We start from the raw sequence: 15,760 nt of genomic DNA, 5'->3' as shown, positions 1-15,760 counted from the left end.
CCATGATGGTGTGATGGGTTGGCAGATGATCTTAGGGGACTATGATTTTATGACTGGCAGAACTAGTCAACACAGTTAAATGGAAAGAAAGAACATGGTAGAACTTTAAAAATAAGGAGTGTGGTAGAGCTGTAACGGAGCTGAGGAGAAGGAGAACCAAATGAATCAGTGGCCATAAGTAGTCTAGAATAAGAAAAGAAAGTGAGTCACTTTGAATTATACTCCTAATTGTGTATTGTAAGGGAATATGTTCTTCATTTACCTTTTAATATTTGAACAAAAACATTTGTGTATTAGCTGACATCCTACACAGGTAGGCTGAATGTTACCACTAATACTAATTATAAAATTTATCTTTCTTAAATAATATCCAAAGTCTATTTTCTTTTCATTTTTTTGATCTATTGCTAGATGATTTAGTTTGAACTGTGAATGTTATACTTCGTCTTCTAAACTAATAAAAATGTACTGTAAACATAGGAAGATCTTTATATTCTTAGGCTATTTAACTCTGTGGTACTGTCCACTTCTGAGAAAAGTGAAGCTTAGTAATAAGCAAGCAAATTCTTTGAAGATATTATCTAGATCAAAGTAAAATTATGTAATTTTTTTAATAGTTTGTGCCTTGTCTGTTTTATGGAATAGAAGTTGTATTTTAGCATATTCAACTGTGTGACTCTATTATTTAGTATTGATTAGAATTTTTATTTTTAATCAGGCAATTTTTATTCAACATGACATTCTGAAAGTTCATTCTCCAAATATGTATAACAGGATTCAAATATTTGTGTCTGATGTTTTCAGAGGTGTATGAAGATGACAATAATCAATCATATCTAATTAGCTGGTGACACACTGTGCTTGCAGTAATTAAACGAGACATTATGGCTTTACTTTCTAATGATTAAGATTACAGAGATTGAGACCCAGCTGTTAATCACTTTTCTTGCACAGCTAATGTCATTAACAGAAAATCCCAAGAATCTGCCCCTAAGGTAATTTTTAACAGAACTTTTCTTGTGGGTAATATGTGATTTAAACAACAAAGTAGATTTTAAAAGTTTTTATTTCCAACATCTTTTCGAACTGGTGTTGTCTTGAGTTTACATTCTTTCTTGTAAATTTCCACATGCTACAAATATTTAGAAGTAACTTCGCTGAGAATTGCTAGAATTTATTGTAATGCTGCTGTTAAAATCTACTGTCAACATGTAATATTAATATACTTTTTCCAACTATATGTAGTGATATGTAAATCCATAATATTGTCATTAATAAATGCAGACATTAAAAAAAAGACGACTTTATGAAAAGGTTTAATTTCCAAGATGGATATTTCAGATAGAAGTTGTTCTTTTGGGAAAAATGTACTCCTTAAATATTTACTCTTCACTATTTTTATTTCAAATTCTGATTCTTATCATATATACCTGTTAAGTATCTTGCATTGAAAAGTTATAGTATACTGTAATTCAATACCTTTATTCTTAATTGACCTAATTGACCTGGTGTCCATCAGATACATTCCATTGGCTTTGGTTTGTATGTAAATCAACACTTCAAAATGGATTATCAGGAATTTGTGATCTTCTCCATTAATTATCAGCAGTGCTTGTTGTCAGTGTGAAACTATGATATGGTGTTAGAGCTCTAATAAAAATGCATAAGGTCATAATTGAAACGCTTAAGAGAATTCTTTAAAAATTAGGCAAGAATAAATGTTGTTGCTAGCTATGTAGAGAGCCTACTGAGTGAGAGCTTTTTTGTTTTTTGTTTTTTGTTTTTTTACTTTGCTGTTTTGTCTGTTTGGCTTGATGTTGGTTTATTTGAAGTAGGAGCTGAAATAAAATGCACATGTTTCAAATACATCATAAAAATTAGGCAGGTGTAAAGTTAGTTTCCTTGTTTATTATTCTAGGTAAAAAGTTGTTTGTTGAAATTTTGTGAAATTAAAAGTAATTTACTTTAAAAAATTAATATTACCAGTTGCTTTCTAATTGGAAAGAAATCCAGATTTAGGGTGTTTTTTTTTTTCATTTTTTCTTTCAACTAAAGTATTCCTATTCAAACTGCTGTAAGATACGTGTCTTCCAGTTTACATGGAAGCCAATGGGCTGGACTACTGGTGTAGACATAAATCTCTTGTGCAAGGGTTCCTCTGAGCTGTCAGTGTTGAGGTCTCAGTTACAAGTGACGGAAGCAGCTGGTGATGAGCTACTTGTGTTAGTGCAGATGGAGGGGAAAATGAGGCTTGTGGACCCTTCCCAAAGTACAGTGTGGATGGTGCAGGTACATTCACCACAGTCTTGGCCTTTGGCCTCAGACTGGATGAATAAGAGTCTGGCAGCACCTCAGAGCCTAACATATGTAATGGTTCTACCGCACCACATCCTGTGCTTGGAAAGTAGATAGTTGTGTCAGTGGTGATGGTGGGCAGTGGTAATTCAGAGCAGAAAGGTGTCTGGAAATTTGAGTTCCCTCTTATTTTTTTCCCTCTACAATATTTCTGTTAGGAAGTCTGAAGTCCTTGACTATAAGAAGGAGAAAGATGTCCCAGCAGAATGTGTTGGTGTTTTGAAGCAACTTTGGATGCCGTTGTAATGTGTGTAATTTCATAACAAATGTTGTAATGATTTGTCTCATAAGTCACTGATTTGATGACTGCCGTGTATCAATTTGCACTGCCATAATTCAGTTTTTCACTGAATGTTTTTTTTCTTTTTCCCTGTTCAAATGATATTTTTTATAATTTTCAGAGTACTGAGGATTTAAAAAAGAAACACAAAACAAACAAATCCAGCAAGATCCTGGTTTCCTGCTGTCATCGCCTATTGGAAAATAGCACTAGTTTTGTTGAATGAGTTTTCTTAATCCTTACTCCATGCTGTATGGAAGCCCTCAATGCTTACGCGAGTGGACTGTATTCTAGATTGCTCTAGCAAGTGGCATTCTGTGACGTGACCCTTATATCTTTGTCAGTAGCCTGAAGGAGTTAATGGAGAGACTGATTACTATTTTGCATATGGCACCAAGATGGAAGGTACTCTCAGTACAACATTGACAAAAGACCTGGGCAAACCAGAGAAATTAACTGCCAGGAAATTATTGAAATTCACTAAATTTCATGAGGTAAAGTCATGAATTCCAATGCTATCCATGCACCTGGTAGAATGAGCTCTTTGCTCATGTCTGTGGTCTGCCTGAGGACAGCTCTGTTTGAAGAGGCCCTGGGTGGGCAGCAAGATGGGCCTGCAGTGAGCCCTGATGGCAGAGAATTCAGCAGCATGATGGGCTATATTGGTGTGAGCACATACAGAAGATAAAGGGAAAGGATTTTCCTCCTCTAATCAATACTCATTAGGCTGCATCCAGAATACTGCATGCAGTTTTGGTTCCCCCAGTACAAAAAATATTATTAATTGTCTGTATTGCACAGCTGCATTACTTCTTAACTTTCATGTCTACTCTCCTTACTCATATATCCCATGCTGGTCTATTGAAAAGCCAGCATTTGTTTTCTCACTCAGGGCCCATTAAAGCCTGGAATCTTCTGTTCATGAAGGGCAAAGTTACAGTTCCTTTTAGGGTACAGTTCTCCTTAAGATTAACTGCTACAAGATTATTAACAAATTTTATTTTAGATGTCATACATCCATTGATAAGGCCCCTAAAAGATAAACTTCTTCAGGTTTTCCAGTTAGTTTTCATCATTCCTATGTCAGTTGCAAGCTGTTCAGTGAAATTGCACTTGTAAGGCTGGTCAGCCTTCCTCCTGGATGAGGTTGTGGGATCTGGCCTTCTTCAGATGAGAAGGCTCCAGGGAGACCTCATTGTGGCCTTCTGGTAACCAAAGGGAGCTTACAGGTAAGAGGGAAACTGATGTTTTACGTGGGCAAAAAGTGTTAGGACAAGGCTGAATGCTATTAAACTAAAAGAGAGGAGACTTAGATGTTAGGTGGAATTTTTTTTTACTCAGAAGATGGTGAGACCCAGGCCCAGGCTGTCCAGAGAAGTTGTAAATGCCTCATCCCTGGAGTTGCTCAAGTCTTGATTGGATGGGGCCCTGAGCAGCCTGATCTAGTGATTGGCAATCCTGCCCATGGCAAGGGGCTGGAACTGGATGATCTCTAAGGTGCCTTCCACCATAACTGTTATATGATTCTACAATTTACAAGCAAGAAGTCTCTAAATAGTATTGTCAAACTGGTGTGAAAAAAATCATCTTCAGGATTTTGCCCTGTACCATTTAGGCAGATCAGTTTCCTGATAGTTAAAACATATTGAATAAAAAAGATTTCAGGTTTTTCTTACCTGATCATTTGATTTGTTTTCACAACAGTTTTAAGTACTTAAAGCTTTCATTATGTTCTTTTTTTTATTCAGCCTTTAAGACAGACAACCTAGTGCAGAATTCTTTATAGCTTCTGTTTTCCAAATTTCTGATCACATTGATTTGCTTTGCATTACTCAGGACTCTTCTCAGTTCATTATCTTTTTTCTGTAGTTTTGCTGTGAATTAACACTGTCATAATACTGTGTGAAAGGAAACGATATAGTGAGAAGTATTAAATGCACCATTGGTGGTAGATAACTTCACAGACTTGAAGTCATTCCTCCTTCATATTCAGTGATATTGAGAAATCTTTTGTAATGCTCAGGTGAAGAAATGTGTTTTGTGTGACTCAGAAAATGAAAATCAGTAGGAAAGAACTCAAAGGAGAGCAATCAGAATATATGTGCTTGCTTTATAGCAAAAATATTGATGCCAATATTTTGCTGTCAATCCGCAGTGCTAAATTTCTTTTCCTGAATAAACGATGCAAGCTTTTTTCTTTTGTGCAACTGACTGTTCTTCTGTTCTTAAAGTGTAGAATCTTGCACTTTTTAACTGTTGTACTACTACTTTTTTTTTTTTTTTTTACATTAGTCATGGCAATTTTAAATTTTAATTCTGTTTTGCTCTGAGCAAATGTCTTGATCTTTTGATCATAGTAGTAGATGTGTAGACACATATCAATGATATATATGATAGTAGACACATATCAAAAGATTTAAGAGAGAAAATAATTTTAGTCTGCTGTAATGTAGTGGTCAGAGATCTATGTGGGTTAGCCTGAAGTTCTCTCTGTCTAATTTTAAGTTAGAACAAAAATGAGTGACTCCATTTTTCACATCTTCAGCAGGTGCTGCAATCATCAGTGTGCTGCAGATGCAGAATTTCAACTGAGTGTTTTCATGCAAAAATTAAACCTGATTAGACAGTTTGGTCTTTAAATCCTCTGAGATGTAAATATCACTGGTAAAATACTTATGTGTTACATTTAATTGGAAAAAAAAATGAGATTCAATTATTATACTTAAAGCTTTGTCCTTTCAATTTTTATTTATTTATTTATTTTTTAATTTATATTTATAAATATGCAGGGACAACCCTGGCTATATGTACAGACTCGGGGATGAAATGCTGGGGAACAGCTCTGCTGAAGGAAATTTGGAGATCTGGTCAACAGCAAGCTGAACATGTGTCAACAATGTGTCCATACAGCCAGAGAGGCCACCTGTAACCTGGGGTCTATCAAGCACAGCACTGCCAGCCAGTCGAGGGAAGGGATTGCATTGCTCTGCGCTGCACTGGTGCATCCTCACCTTGAGTACTGTGTGCAGTTGGGCAACGTAGTACAAAAAGGACAAAAAGGACTACTGATTATCTTTGAACACTTTCTCCCACTCTTCAATACCTAGTATGAAAAGCCTCACAAATACTACTCTACCAATCTGAGAAAAAAGTGGCCGTAACCAAGTCATTAGTTACTGTGGAATGCCTAGTATGCCTCAACAACACTTTCACACTCTGCCTAATTTTTTACAAGGTTTTTCAAAACAAAATTTTAAAGCAGGGAAGACAAGTGTTTTATGTCAGTTAGACCAAAGTTTCACTTAGAGATGCCTATTTTGAAACAAAATTTAGAGTTCTGAGATTTAGGCAGTAGATAAAATATACACAGAAAGAATTAGGATATTTTGAGTAGGGTACCAAAACATTGCCAGCAGGGACTGCTTTAAAGCAGATATGCTGGCTAGGGATGTGCCTGATGAAGATAAGAACAAAACCGATAAAAGCATTCATCTGCATTCATCACCCTCTTGAGAATGTTTTTCTCTTATGTGTGGTATTGAGAGGTTTAGGGCTTGTTCAAGTAAGAAAGTTTCAGTAACTTTTCTTTCAAAAAATGCGATAGTGACTTTCTTAATAGTTCACATGACCATTATACTACTGTTCTTTTTACCTCTTCTGCCCTCCATGTTAATGTTCACACATGGATACAGGCATGAAGCCTCATGCTTCTTTTCTTGAGGACAGTATCTAGACACCCCATCAGAAGTATGGAAACCAACATTTACTTTTCTCCTCTGCACAAATGAATTTTAATTTATATTCCTCTATAGCACTTAAATCCTATACAGCTCTACATGTTTTCTACTTGTTCTTTTTTTCTTGCAAAGCACATAATTCTGATGTATGATCTCTAGTCCAACTCCCCTGCAATTAACAGGGACATCCACAGCCAGATCAGGTTGTCTGGAGCCTTATCCAGTCTCACATTGAAAGCCTCTAGGGACAAGGCATCAACCACTTTGCTAGGCAGCCTGTTCCAGTGCCTCACCACCCTCACTGTAAAATATTTTTTCCATATATCTAACCTAAATCTACCCTATTTCCCATTAAATGCTCTTAGTTTGAAGAAGCACTTTTTGTGGACTGAAATTTGCCCAGTAGAGTTGCATGCACCACCCTCTTCAACACAGAGCAAAGAAGGTAATGTTCTGAACTCTGATTTGCAGCCATTTATAATGGTCTAAAAAAGCACACTTGAAAGGCTGAGAGAGATCTGGACTAATCTTATTGATTCTGAAAGCAAATAAGGTATTGTCGCATGTCATCTTAACTCATGTAAGGAGTTAAATGAATTTAACTAGAATTTAATGGGAATAGAAGAGTTTCAGTGAGACTTTCACTTTAAGTAGTTTGATAGGTATTTAATTTGTTACTCTACAACGTATTTCAGGATATTTTCCATTGAGTTTCTTCTAAACCTACGAAACAATTACTAGCTAGGGAAATGTTCTGCTTTGTGATTGGGTAATGTGCTCACGTAGTTTTGCTCTCTCAAGATGTTTCTGTAGAGCATAATTTGGTGTGTCAGCCAAAGAAACTGTGATTGCCAATGTGGGTAGAATAGAGATGTAAAATTAGCGGATAGCAAAAAGGTGCTGGGAAGATGGTTTTGCAAGGCAGTGTGTCCACTATACAAAAATATCCACTGCTATATAGCATAGTTTTTAATTTTGACACAAATTTAATATGTTTTCATTTATAGGATATTGATAAATCATCCAAAACTGCTGGAAATTTAAAATATGTCAAAATTTTAGGATAATTAATACATGTCAGTTTCCAAACAGGTGAGAATGATTAAGGCTTCCACTCTTGCTGTACTTGGTTTCCTTTGTGAATTCCTTGTGAACATGATGTGCAAGATTTATCTTTCTAGAATTAAACACTTGTGTCTGAGTTATCATTTATATTTATTTTTTAAGTCACAGTAGAGAGCTATGATGCAATTTGTTCCCTTCAAGATGGATCTACAGAAGGGGTCAGGTAAATCATGTTTCAGAGGTGTCTGTTGCTCACCGCTGGATTACAGAATTTAAATGACCATTCTAGGTGTGCATTTCTGCACTGGAAACCTTTCATGAGATTTGATTCAAGGTTAAGACACCTATTTGTGGATGTCTGGTGGCATGATCAGTGTCTGCATCCCATCATATTGTGGAGATCTGGCCTCATCTCCTGCTACAAGGACATGAACCTCCTGTAAGCCCTACATCAGCCTTACATTCATCTTGAAATGGGTGCCTTGGACATTCTAAAGTGTGTTAAATGGTGACAGTGACATACATGGGGTAACTCATTTCAGCTTAGAGAGAACAGAATCTCATGATCATCTGCTGTGTAAGCACTTAAGAGTAAATATAATTTCTGTGCTTTCAATTTCCACTAAATATAAGGGAAGATTTGACATTTGATTATCCATAGAGCTACTCATCTAAATTTCAGTGCCTTAAATTTAAAATGACTTCACAGACCAAAACTTTTTACTAATGATCACCACAAAGTTTTCCCCTAATTTTGTAGAAAAATGAAAATATTATAAAGATAATGTTTCATGTTTGGTTTTACTTTCAAGTCCTTTGTTTAAAAGTACACAGGGTACAAGGCACGTTTCTTCTTTAATTCCATTACTCTGTTCTTTTTGCCAATCTGCTATTTAATAAAATGAATAGACTTGATTCAAAACAATCTTTTGAAAACAAATCTTGCAGCTAAACCTTAAATTATGTATGACTGTTCTTCAGTTGCATAGAAAAAAGTGCAGTGATGTTATGATATTGTTATACGCCTCATAAATTAGTAAATATTATTCTTAAGTATGATAATGCATTTCATAACAGGTTTGTCTCTTTTCTTCTTCTGTGAAATGACTGCAAAGCTATTAAATTGCACTAGTCTTCCTTTCTTAACAAATAGCTGTAAACAGTGCTAATTCCACATAATTTAAGAAAAGAGCTGACTGAAGAATAAGAAAAATTTGCAGATAAGTGAATATACCAAAAATTAAAATTGACTTTATTTACTACTATTCATGAAGAAAAACTTTGATACCAAAATACTTGACTACTTAAGAGAGTTTACTAGTTGACAGTCAAGTGGTAATTTCATAAATGTATGTCCATCTTGACATTAGCCAACTGAAGTCCTGTGACACCAGCATTTGTGATCACAGTATGTATATCTGTGTGTTTTATAAGGTGGAAACCTAGTTTTGCATCGTGATAGAATTATCATAAAAACATTTGTGATAGATACCTGACACGGTACGAGGGAAACCTCTGAGTCAGAAACAATATTGCATTTCTTTATTGAACAGAAAAATACATTCACATAGATTTATACGTACATTATCTATCTACTTATAGTGCAGTTCCATAGCAAGTCATACAATTGAAAACAAAAAGAACATACTTCACAGTGATACTTCTTTGTGAAAAAGTACAAGGGAGGATGATTTCTTTTTGTGTTTTAATGATTACTTCAAAGACAATTTAGCCTGTTTTTTTACAGCATAAAAGAGGCTTTGTAGGTCTAATTCATTTGGAGCCTGAATAGCAGACCAGTTTTCCTCTTTCTTTAAACAGTGTTTGTTTATATGAATTTTATGTATTGAATGGGATACAGGTTATTAATTATCACTAAGAAATGTTCATTTTCTTAATTTTTTGTTCCTGTGCCTTGCTTTTACAGACTAAAACTGGTATTGCTTTGTTGTATGATGAAGTATCTGAAAATGCTCACGACATCCGACTGAAGCTCACAAAAGAGGTATTAACAATTCAAAAACAAGATGTCGTCTGTGTTAGTGGAAGTGATCACAGTGCAAATGTAAGTGCTTCTATATCTCTGTGCTTTCGACTGCACTTTGTTTTCTGTAGTGATCAGTTTATGGTATTTGGAGTGCAAGAGAATTTATTGAGTAACAGAAGTATGTAATGTGTCACATGGCTGCAGTATAATGTGTCTGTGCACCTAAGTGTATATCATTATGCTAGTGATATTTAAATGCCTTGTAAATAAACTTACTTTCCTGGAAAAGGATTTGAAATTCTATCTTGACCAGTCCCTGGCTAGTTCTTTGAATCATCATAGGCTGAGTGCATCTGAGGAAAAGTTCTATCAGATTTGTGTTTGTATTTATCATCACTCATTGATCGTTCACAGAAAAATAGGAAGGAATGGTTAATCCAAATCTTCACTTGGGAGTATCGAGATTTGTGTTGGTTCATATTTTGATACAATTTTCTCCTACATGTTGTAGATACCCTAAACAGTATTTCCAGATGGAAGACAGGACAGAAGACAGGCTCTGAAAGGGTTGGTTCAGTGTAGGCTGTCTTTGTCAAACTTTAATGCATAAAAATGGATTAAGTCATACCTTGATGGGAATATTTGCTTTTTCTATATTATACATAATAAAATAAAAACTTTTGGAAAATTAGCATTTGAAATAAAGGCCAGTTAAGATAAGCACTGTGTATTTTACAGTATGTGAATTACTCAGGAGCTCAAAAGCAGAATTTGAAATCAGGCTGAAATATATGGTAGTTCTTTAGTGACATTTTTGGTAACTCTGAAGTTTTAAATTTACAGCTACACATGCTAGATTCAGAAGAGATAAATGCTTTATATTTCACATGGTTCAAGAAAATAGTTTTCATCTCTCCTCTGTATGACTCAAAATATTAATGTAAAACTGTAACTTGAAAGTCAATTCTATAGCAGTCACAAACATTTTTTCTTACTGATTCGTTCTCCTTTCTATACTTATTATTTCTTAGTTACTCATAGTTAATCTTTATTTGGACATGACCATTTCTCACAATAGTGCCTTTGCAACAAAAATAGAAATAAAATGTTTGTCTTCTTCCTGGAGTAATGTGGAACATGTAGGAAGAATATAGGAAAGTTACTCTAAAACCAAAATCTTTCTCCTTAAGTAGGATGTATGAATGGACAAATTGAAGAAGTAAGCCCTGTATGTACTTGTGATAATATTTTCTTCCTTCTGCCAGTATTGTGAGACAGCATTCATGGAATGTATCTGACACATTTGTTTCCACTCCTTTTGCTCACAGATTCATTGACCTTGAGGAATGCTGAGGACAGGGTTTGCAGATGTTTAACTGCTGGCTCTATGCATTTCTGAATGATGAGGGCTGGCAAAGGTGTCAGTTATCACAGGTGCTACCTTGGTGGTTTGGACTTTCAGCAGTACAGATCACTCCCAAGGATCTCACACTGATTGTGCAGATAAAAGTCTGTCTCTGTAGAATGCCCATCTTTTACTGATGTCATCTTGATCTTTACTTGTTTCATGTTTTGCCATCTCACATTCATATTTAGGTACTATCTTTATGCACAGAGAAAGCTTTATCTTTGATGAGCAGTTGTAGGGCTTGTTTTCTATCATTTTACTTGGAAGTAAAGTATATATAGAGAGAGGAATGTCGTTTCTAGAATTCAAGATACGTAGAGAGGAAAATAATGTAAAGGCAATCGATTATTCTCCTCAGTATTTAGCTTTTTCACAGTGTACATCAAAATGTAATTCAGTAATTTGGGCTTGGGAAATCCAGCAGTCCATGCAAATTTTCATGACTCAGTGTTATGTTCAAAATGTTCAAACTCATAGGAAAAAAGTCTGTAAGGTTGGATCAGCACCCTTGAAGCATGAAGATATTGACAGAAATGGTATATGGGAAAAAAAGATGAATTTTTTAAAATAAATTCTAAGTATTTTTGGCAGAAGGTTCTTTTTTTTTTTTCTTTCTTTTATATGAGTAGTTTAATAACACTTACAGAAAGGAATCAATTATCAATTAAATGAGCGCCAGGGTAAGACCTATTTTCAGTTAAAGGAGAAACAGAGAGGCATTCCTTTTTATACTTCTCATAGTACGCTTTTTCTGAAGAGTATGATTTTTTAATAACTTTTTTGTCATTTAATATGTTAAAATTAATTTCTTACATATTCACGGTACCTCATTCCCTTCCTTACTACTCTGCCTATCTTTTTCCTGTTTTAACCTCACAGTTTCGGGCCTCTCTTCTTTTCATAAATACTTTTCTCTTTTAATTTGCATTTTATTTTGGTCTCTCTTTTTTCTGCTTTAATTCTACTTGCAAAATTAAAAATAAATACAGAAATAATTGCATCTGGCTTTTTACCACAATCAGTCCCTCTCACAGAGCTGAATTTCTCTGACTTAATCAATGGTCAGGCAGGTTTTCAGTAGGAAGAGAGGTCTTCAACAGATTATGTGAGGCAAAAGGATTAGAATGACAAAAATCTTTGTTTTCTACATGCCCAAATTTCTGGCTTTTTAGCTAGAGTTGGGCAGAGCGAAGTGAGGTAGATGAATAAGATCTCTTTGAGCTGAACCATTCCATTCCAAACAGGGAGGAAAAACTGGACGATTTTTTAAACTAAAAATTAGAATGCATTAAGTGCTGTTTCAATCCCTGATGAACTGCTATGATTCTTTTCCTTTATAACTCAGATACTAATAAGGCCATAGAAAAAATGTTATTTTGGCAAAGCTGTAGAGAAAAGACATTAAGGGCTAAAGTTTATTTTTTAAGCTAAGTTGCATTTCTGTCTAGGTAACTAGTTTCTACTGTGTTTGCCCAGAGTCTGTTCTGTCATCATTAGTATGCATATATATCCAAAATAATTTTCAAAGAGCTTTTAAAATCAGCTAATGTTTACATTTTTATCTATATTTTGAAACACCAAGTGGATGATTAAAGGAAGACTCTTCCTTTTGAAACTAAGATCATTTGTATAGAGAGAATGCATTATTTAACTATTTGTTATTTGTTTTCACGTGCTGAAAAGCTGACCTAGATATCTAAAAGATAACAATCTTTTAGCAATTCTTTAGGATTCTTTAGGAATTCTTTAGGATTTTATTATGAAAGATCATAAGCTTCTGTTGCTGTCATTTTGAGAAGAGTTAAGAGCTAGTATCACAAAATAAATAATAAATATGAGTATTCATCAGCATGATGAAAAACCTCAAACCTCAGTAATACAGATAAAAAGAATAAGTAGCTTAAGTTTAAAAGATTAATAAATGTAACAGCACAGGGATGCAGAGGGTACTATGGATGTGCCTGAAAAAAAGTCTCTCCATGAGTTGTGTAAAGAGTCAGCTGAAAGTTAACATACCCGCAAGAGAGAAGGAAAGGCAGCACAGCACTGATGTTACTACAGTTGTGTCCTTTATTAAAATTTCAGTTTATCTATTGTACGTGGAGACATGGCAGACTGTAAAGATAGTTAAATTGCTACTGTATACATTGTGGGAGCTCGTTTAACAGTTTAAAGTCTTCAAGAGCTAGAAGAAAAATAGATGACTACAATAGAGACATGAGCATTTCCTATCATAGTATGTTAGATACTAATGGTTGCCAACTCTGCTCTTCATCTTTATTATATTACCCGCCAACATGTGAAATGTTGCACAAAGTGAAGGTAAATGAAATTATTCAAATAAAGAACAGCTGCTAATTTCTGTTATAGGATGCCTTTTTATTTAAAAGAAAGAAGTAGGGAAAATGAAGCATAAACATATCTTACCATTGGTTCCAGTCTATGTTATTAATAGCTCTGGAAATCCAGATTTGTATTATCGTCTGTATTGTCAGTCACAGAATACTTTGGATTGGAGGGAACCTCATAAGGTTATGATTCAACTCATTGTTCAGTGCAAGTTTAACTACAAAGGCAAGTTACTGAGGGCTTTGTCTATTGAAGTTCAGAACGTCACCCAAGATGGAATTTCCACCACCTCTCTGGGCAGCCTCTTCTAATGCATAACCATTTTTGCTGTGATATTCTTTACAATCATGCTCAACTGGAATTTTTTTAGCTTGAAATAGGGACATGCGTCTCCTTTGTTTGTTGTGCATCTCTGAGAGCAATCTGGTTCTGTTTTCTATATAATCCTCCTTTAGGTTGGCAGGCTTTGAAACTAAAATGAGTGACTTCATTTTACTCTAAAAAAAAGACTCTGAGACTTTGATCTACCGTAATAGAAAGAGTTATAATAAGATAAACTGATAAAAGTATCTTGCTATACTATACTATATTTATTAAGAATTCTCTGCAGCTGTCGCAGATCTCAGCTAGCATGTGAAAAGATTTACTTTATCTCCATACAAAACTCAAGGGCTACTGGCATGCCTCAGTCATTTGTTTTAGATGCATTCTTCTTGTTACTTTTTGGAAAAGGTTACATACTGAGCAATGCAAGTTAAAAGTTTCAGCTCTCTCTTTTCCATTAATAGTAATCTTTTGCTTTTTAGCTATGTGTTCTTTCTAGCCTGCTTCCTCTTCATGGAAGTGTAGAATTAGGCATCATGGGATGCCATGGAGTATTAATTCATACTTTTCCTCTCTTTTGTGGAATCTCTTGGCTTATATTTCCATTGGCTCCATAATTCCACGTCCAAGAAGTTTCACTTCAATACTAATTTAATTATTCCTAAGGCTGTAAAAGACACTTAAAACTGATGGACTTAGCACTGAAATTTATACAACATCCTTTGAGCAAAAAGCTTTTCCTAAAGACCAGACATGTTATAACCAACAGGAAAGCAATTATTATTTCTAGTAAAGTTGTTTCACTGACATCCTACCCCCAATATAGTTTTATGGAAAAGCTGTTATATTGTTTATTTGACTGTTTACCTAGTCAGTTATCTGTTCCTGTTTTTTTTAAGTTCCTGTGAGGACAGTATTAATAACAGATATGGCACATTATCTGGCCAAATCAGCTAAGTGAAATTTACTTTTTCCTCATGCTCCACTGACTGCTTTGGATTTTTGTATACTCATCGTCTTTAATAAAGACTGTGGAACATATGGTAATATAACTAGTAAATGTAATGCCTGAGGAAGTGATCAAAACTCACTGCTTTCCAGATCCTAGTTTTCTTTGACCCTGGACTACTATGTAGTGGAAGAAGGAATCTCTGTATTACAGTCCTAGACAATGGCACTGTAATTCTGACATGTTCCACAATATCTTTTCATGCTAACTTAAGGGTGCATGGTTCTAGCTGTATCATCTAGATGTCCAGATTGTTAGATAGAGTCATTAACTGAAATCCATCACCTTCTTCTGTTAAGGTTGCTGTATGCACTGTCCTATGCATGTTGTTTCTTCTGAATTCTGCCTGGAAAAAATCTTGTTCAGGCCTCTCCTGCAGTTTAAAGTCCATTTTTCTAGGAAATGAGCTAGGAATTGAGTCCACAGAAGGTGGACTGCAACCTTTGCAACAACTGGGAAGGTGAAAATGTGCTACAAATCAGTGAGAGGCGAAGGTTGTGTGAGTAGAGGTGGGAATCTTGGTACATGGCAGAATATTAAACACATTCAGCTTAAACTGCTGAGGAAACTCCAGGAATGGTGAGAGTGAGCTGAGAAAATCCTCATGTGTGCTCTTCCCTATCTTTGTTTAGCAGACAACTTCCTGAAAGATTTCACATCTTCTTCTTCTTCACTGCATCCTCTTGTTTCTTTTGGATGTACAGCAACCAGCAGGAGCTCTGCATTTTATGGTACATTTTACTGGATCTCACATTCTCACAAGATCTGTTTCTTCAATAACTTTTTTTTTTTAATCTCATAACTTCCTTTTGGAAGCTTCAAGAGTTGCTGAACAAGTGAAAGATAAGATATGGCTGGTATTTTAAGTACCTATCTTCTTTTTTCTTCTTCTATCAGACCATGTCTTCATTTGCATCCATGTGGGACAGTTTGTAGACTTCTCTTTTAACTCTTCCTATTGCTCTTTCTTGTTTTGATTCTTCTTTTCTCCCCGCGTGTTTCCCAAGCACTTGGATGGCTACCTCTGCTCTTATTGACATTGTTTACTAAGACAGGCTTTTATTTCTGTTTTTAACTTGCCATGTAGTACCTGTACTAAAACTGTTATCTTACTTACTTACTAAGGATACTTTTTGAGGATATTGTCTCCAATAAACACTAGATAGAACAGTAGTGGAAATAAAGATTATTCGTCTAACAAAAATGTACCCAGAACAATGTGGTAGTAAGTGAATGGTTTCTTTGC

The 15,760-nt window shown here is 35.1% G+C and overlaps 1 protein-coding gene across 1 annotated transcript in view; it reads left to right on the top strand.

Moving 5' to 3' along the window:
- Nucleotides 1-2,109: 2,109 nt before the first annotated feature.
- The window catches only part of SNTG2 (syntrophin gamma 2), a 139,416-nt gene continuing 125,765 nt past the window's right edge, over nt 2,110-15,760 (top strand). Inside the window, exons 1-3 of the mRNA XM_052701721.1 lie at nt 2,110-2,289; nt 2,983-3,129; nt 9,365-9,502. Of these exons, the coding sequence (XP_052557681.1) occupies nt 2,110-2,289; nt 2,983-3,129; nt 9,365-9,502 (465 nt within the window). The remainder of the gene's footprint in view (nt 2,290-2,982; nt 3,130-9,364; nt 9,503-15,760) is intronic.

The sequence above is a fragment of the Tympanuchus pallidicinctus genome, unplaced genomic scaffold (genome assembly GCF_026119805.1).
Source record: "Tympanuchus pallidicinctus isolate F22 unplaced genomic scaffold, pur_lepc_1.0 scaffold1, whole genome shotgun sequence".
NCBI classification, from domain to species: domain Eukaryota; kingdom Metazoa; phylum Chordata; class Aves; order Galliformes; family Phasianidae; genus Tympanuchus; species Tympanuchus pallidicinctus.
The sequence above is the reverse complement of the archived record's forward strand: the minus strand, read 5'-3'. Positions and strand labels throughout refer to the sequence as shown.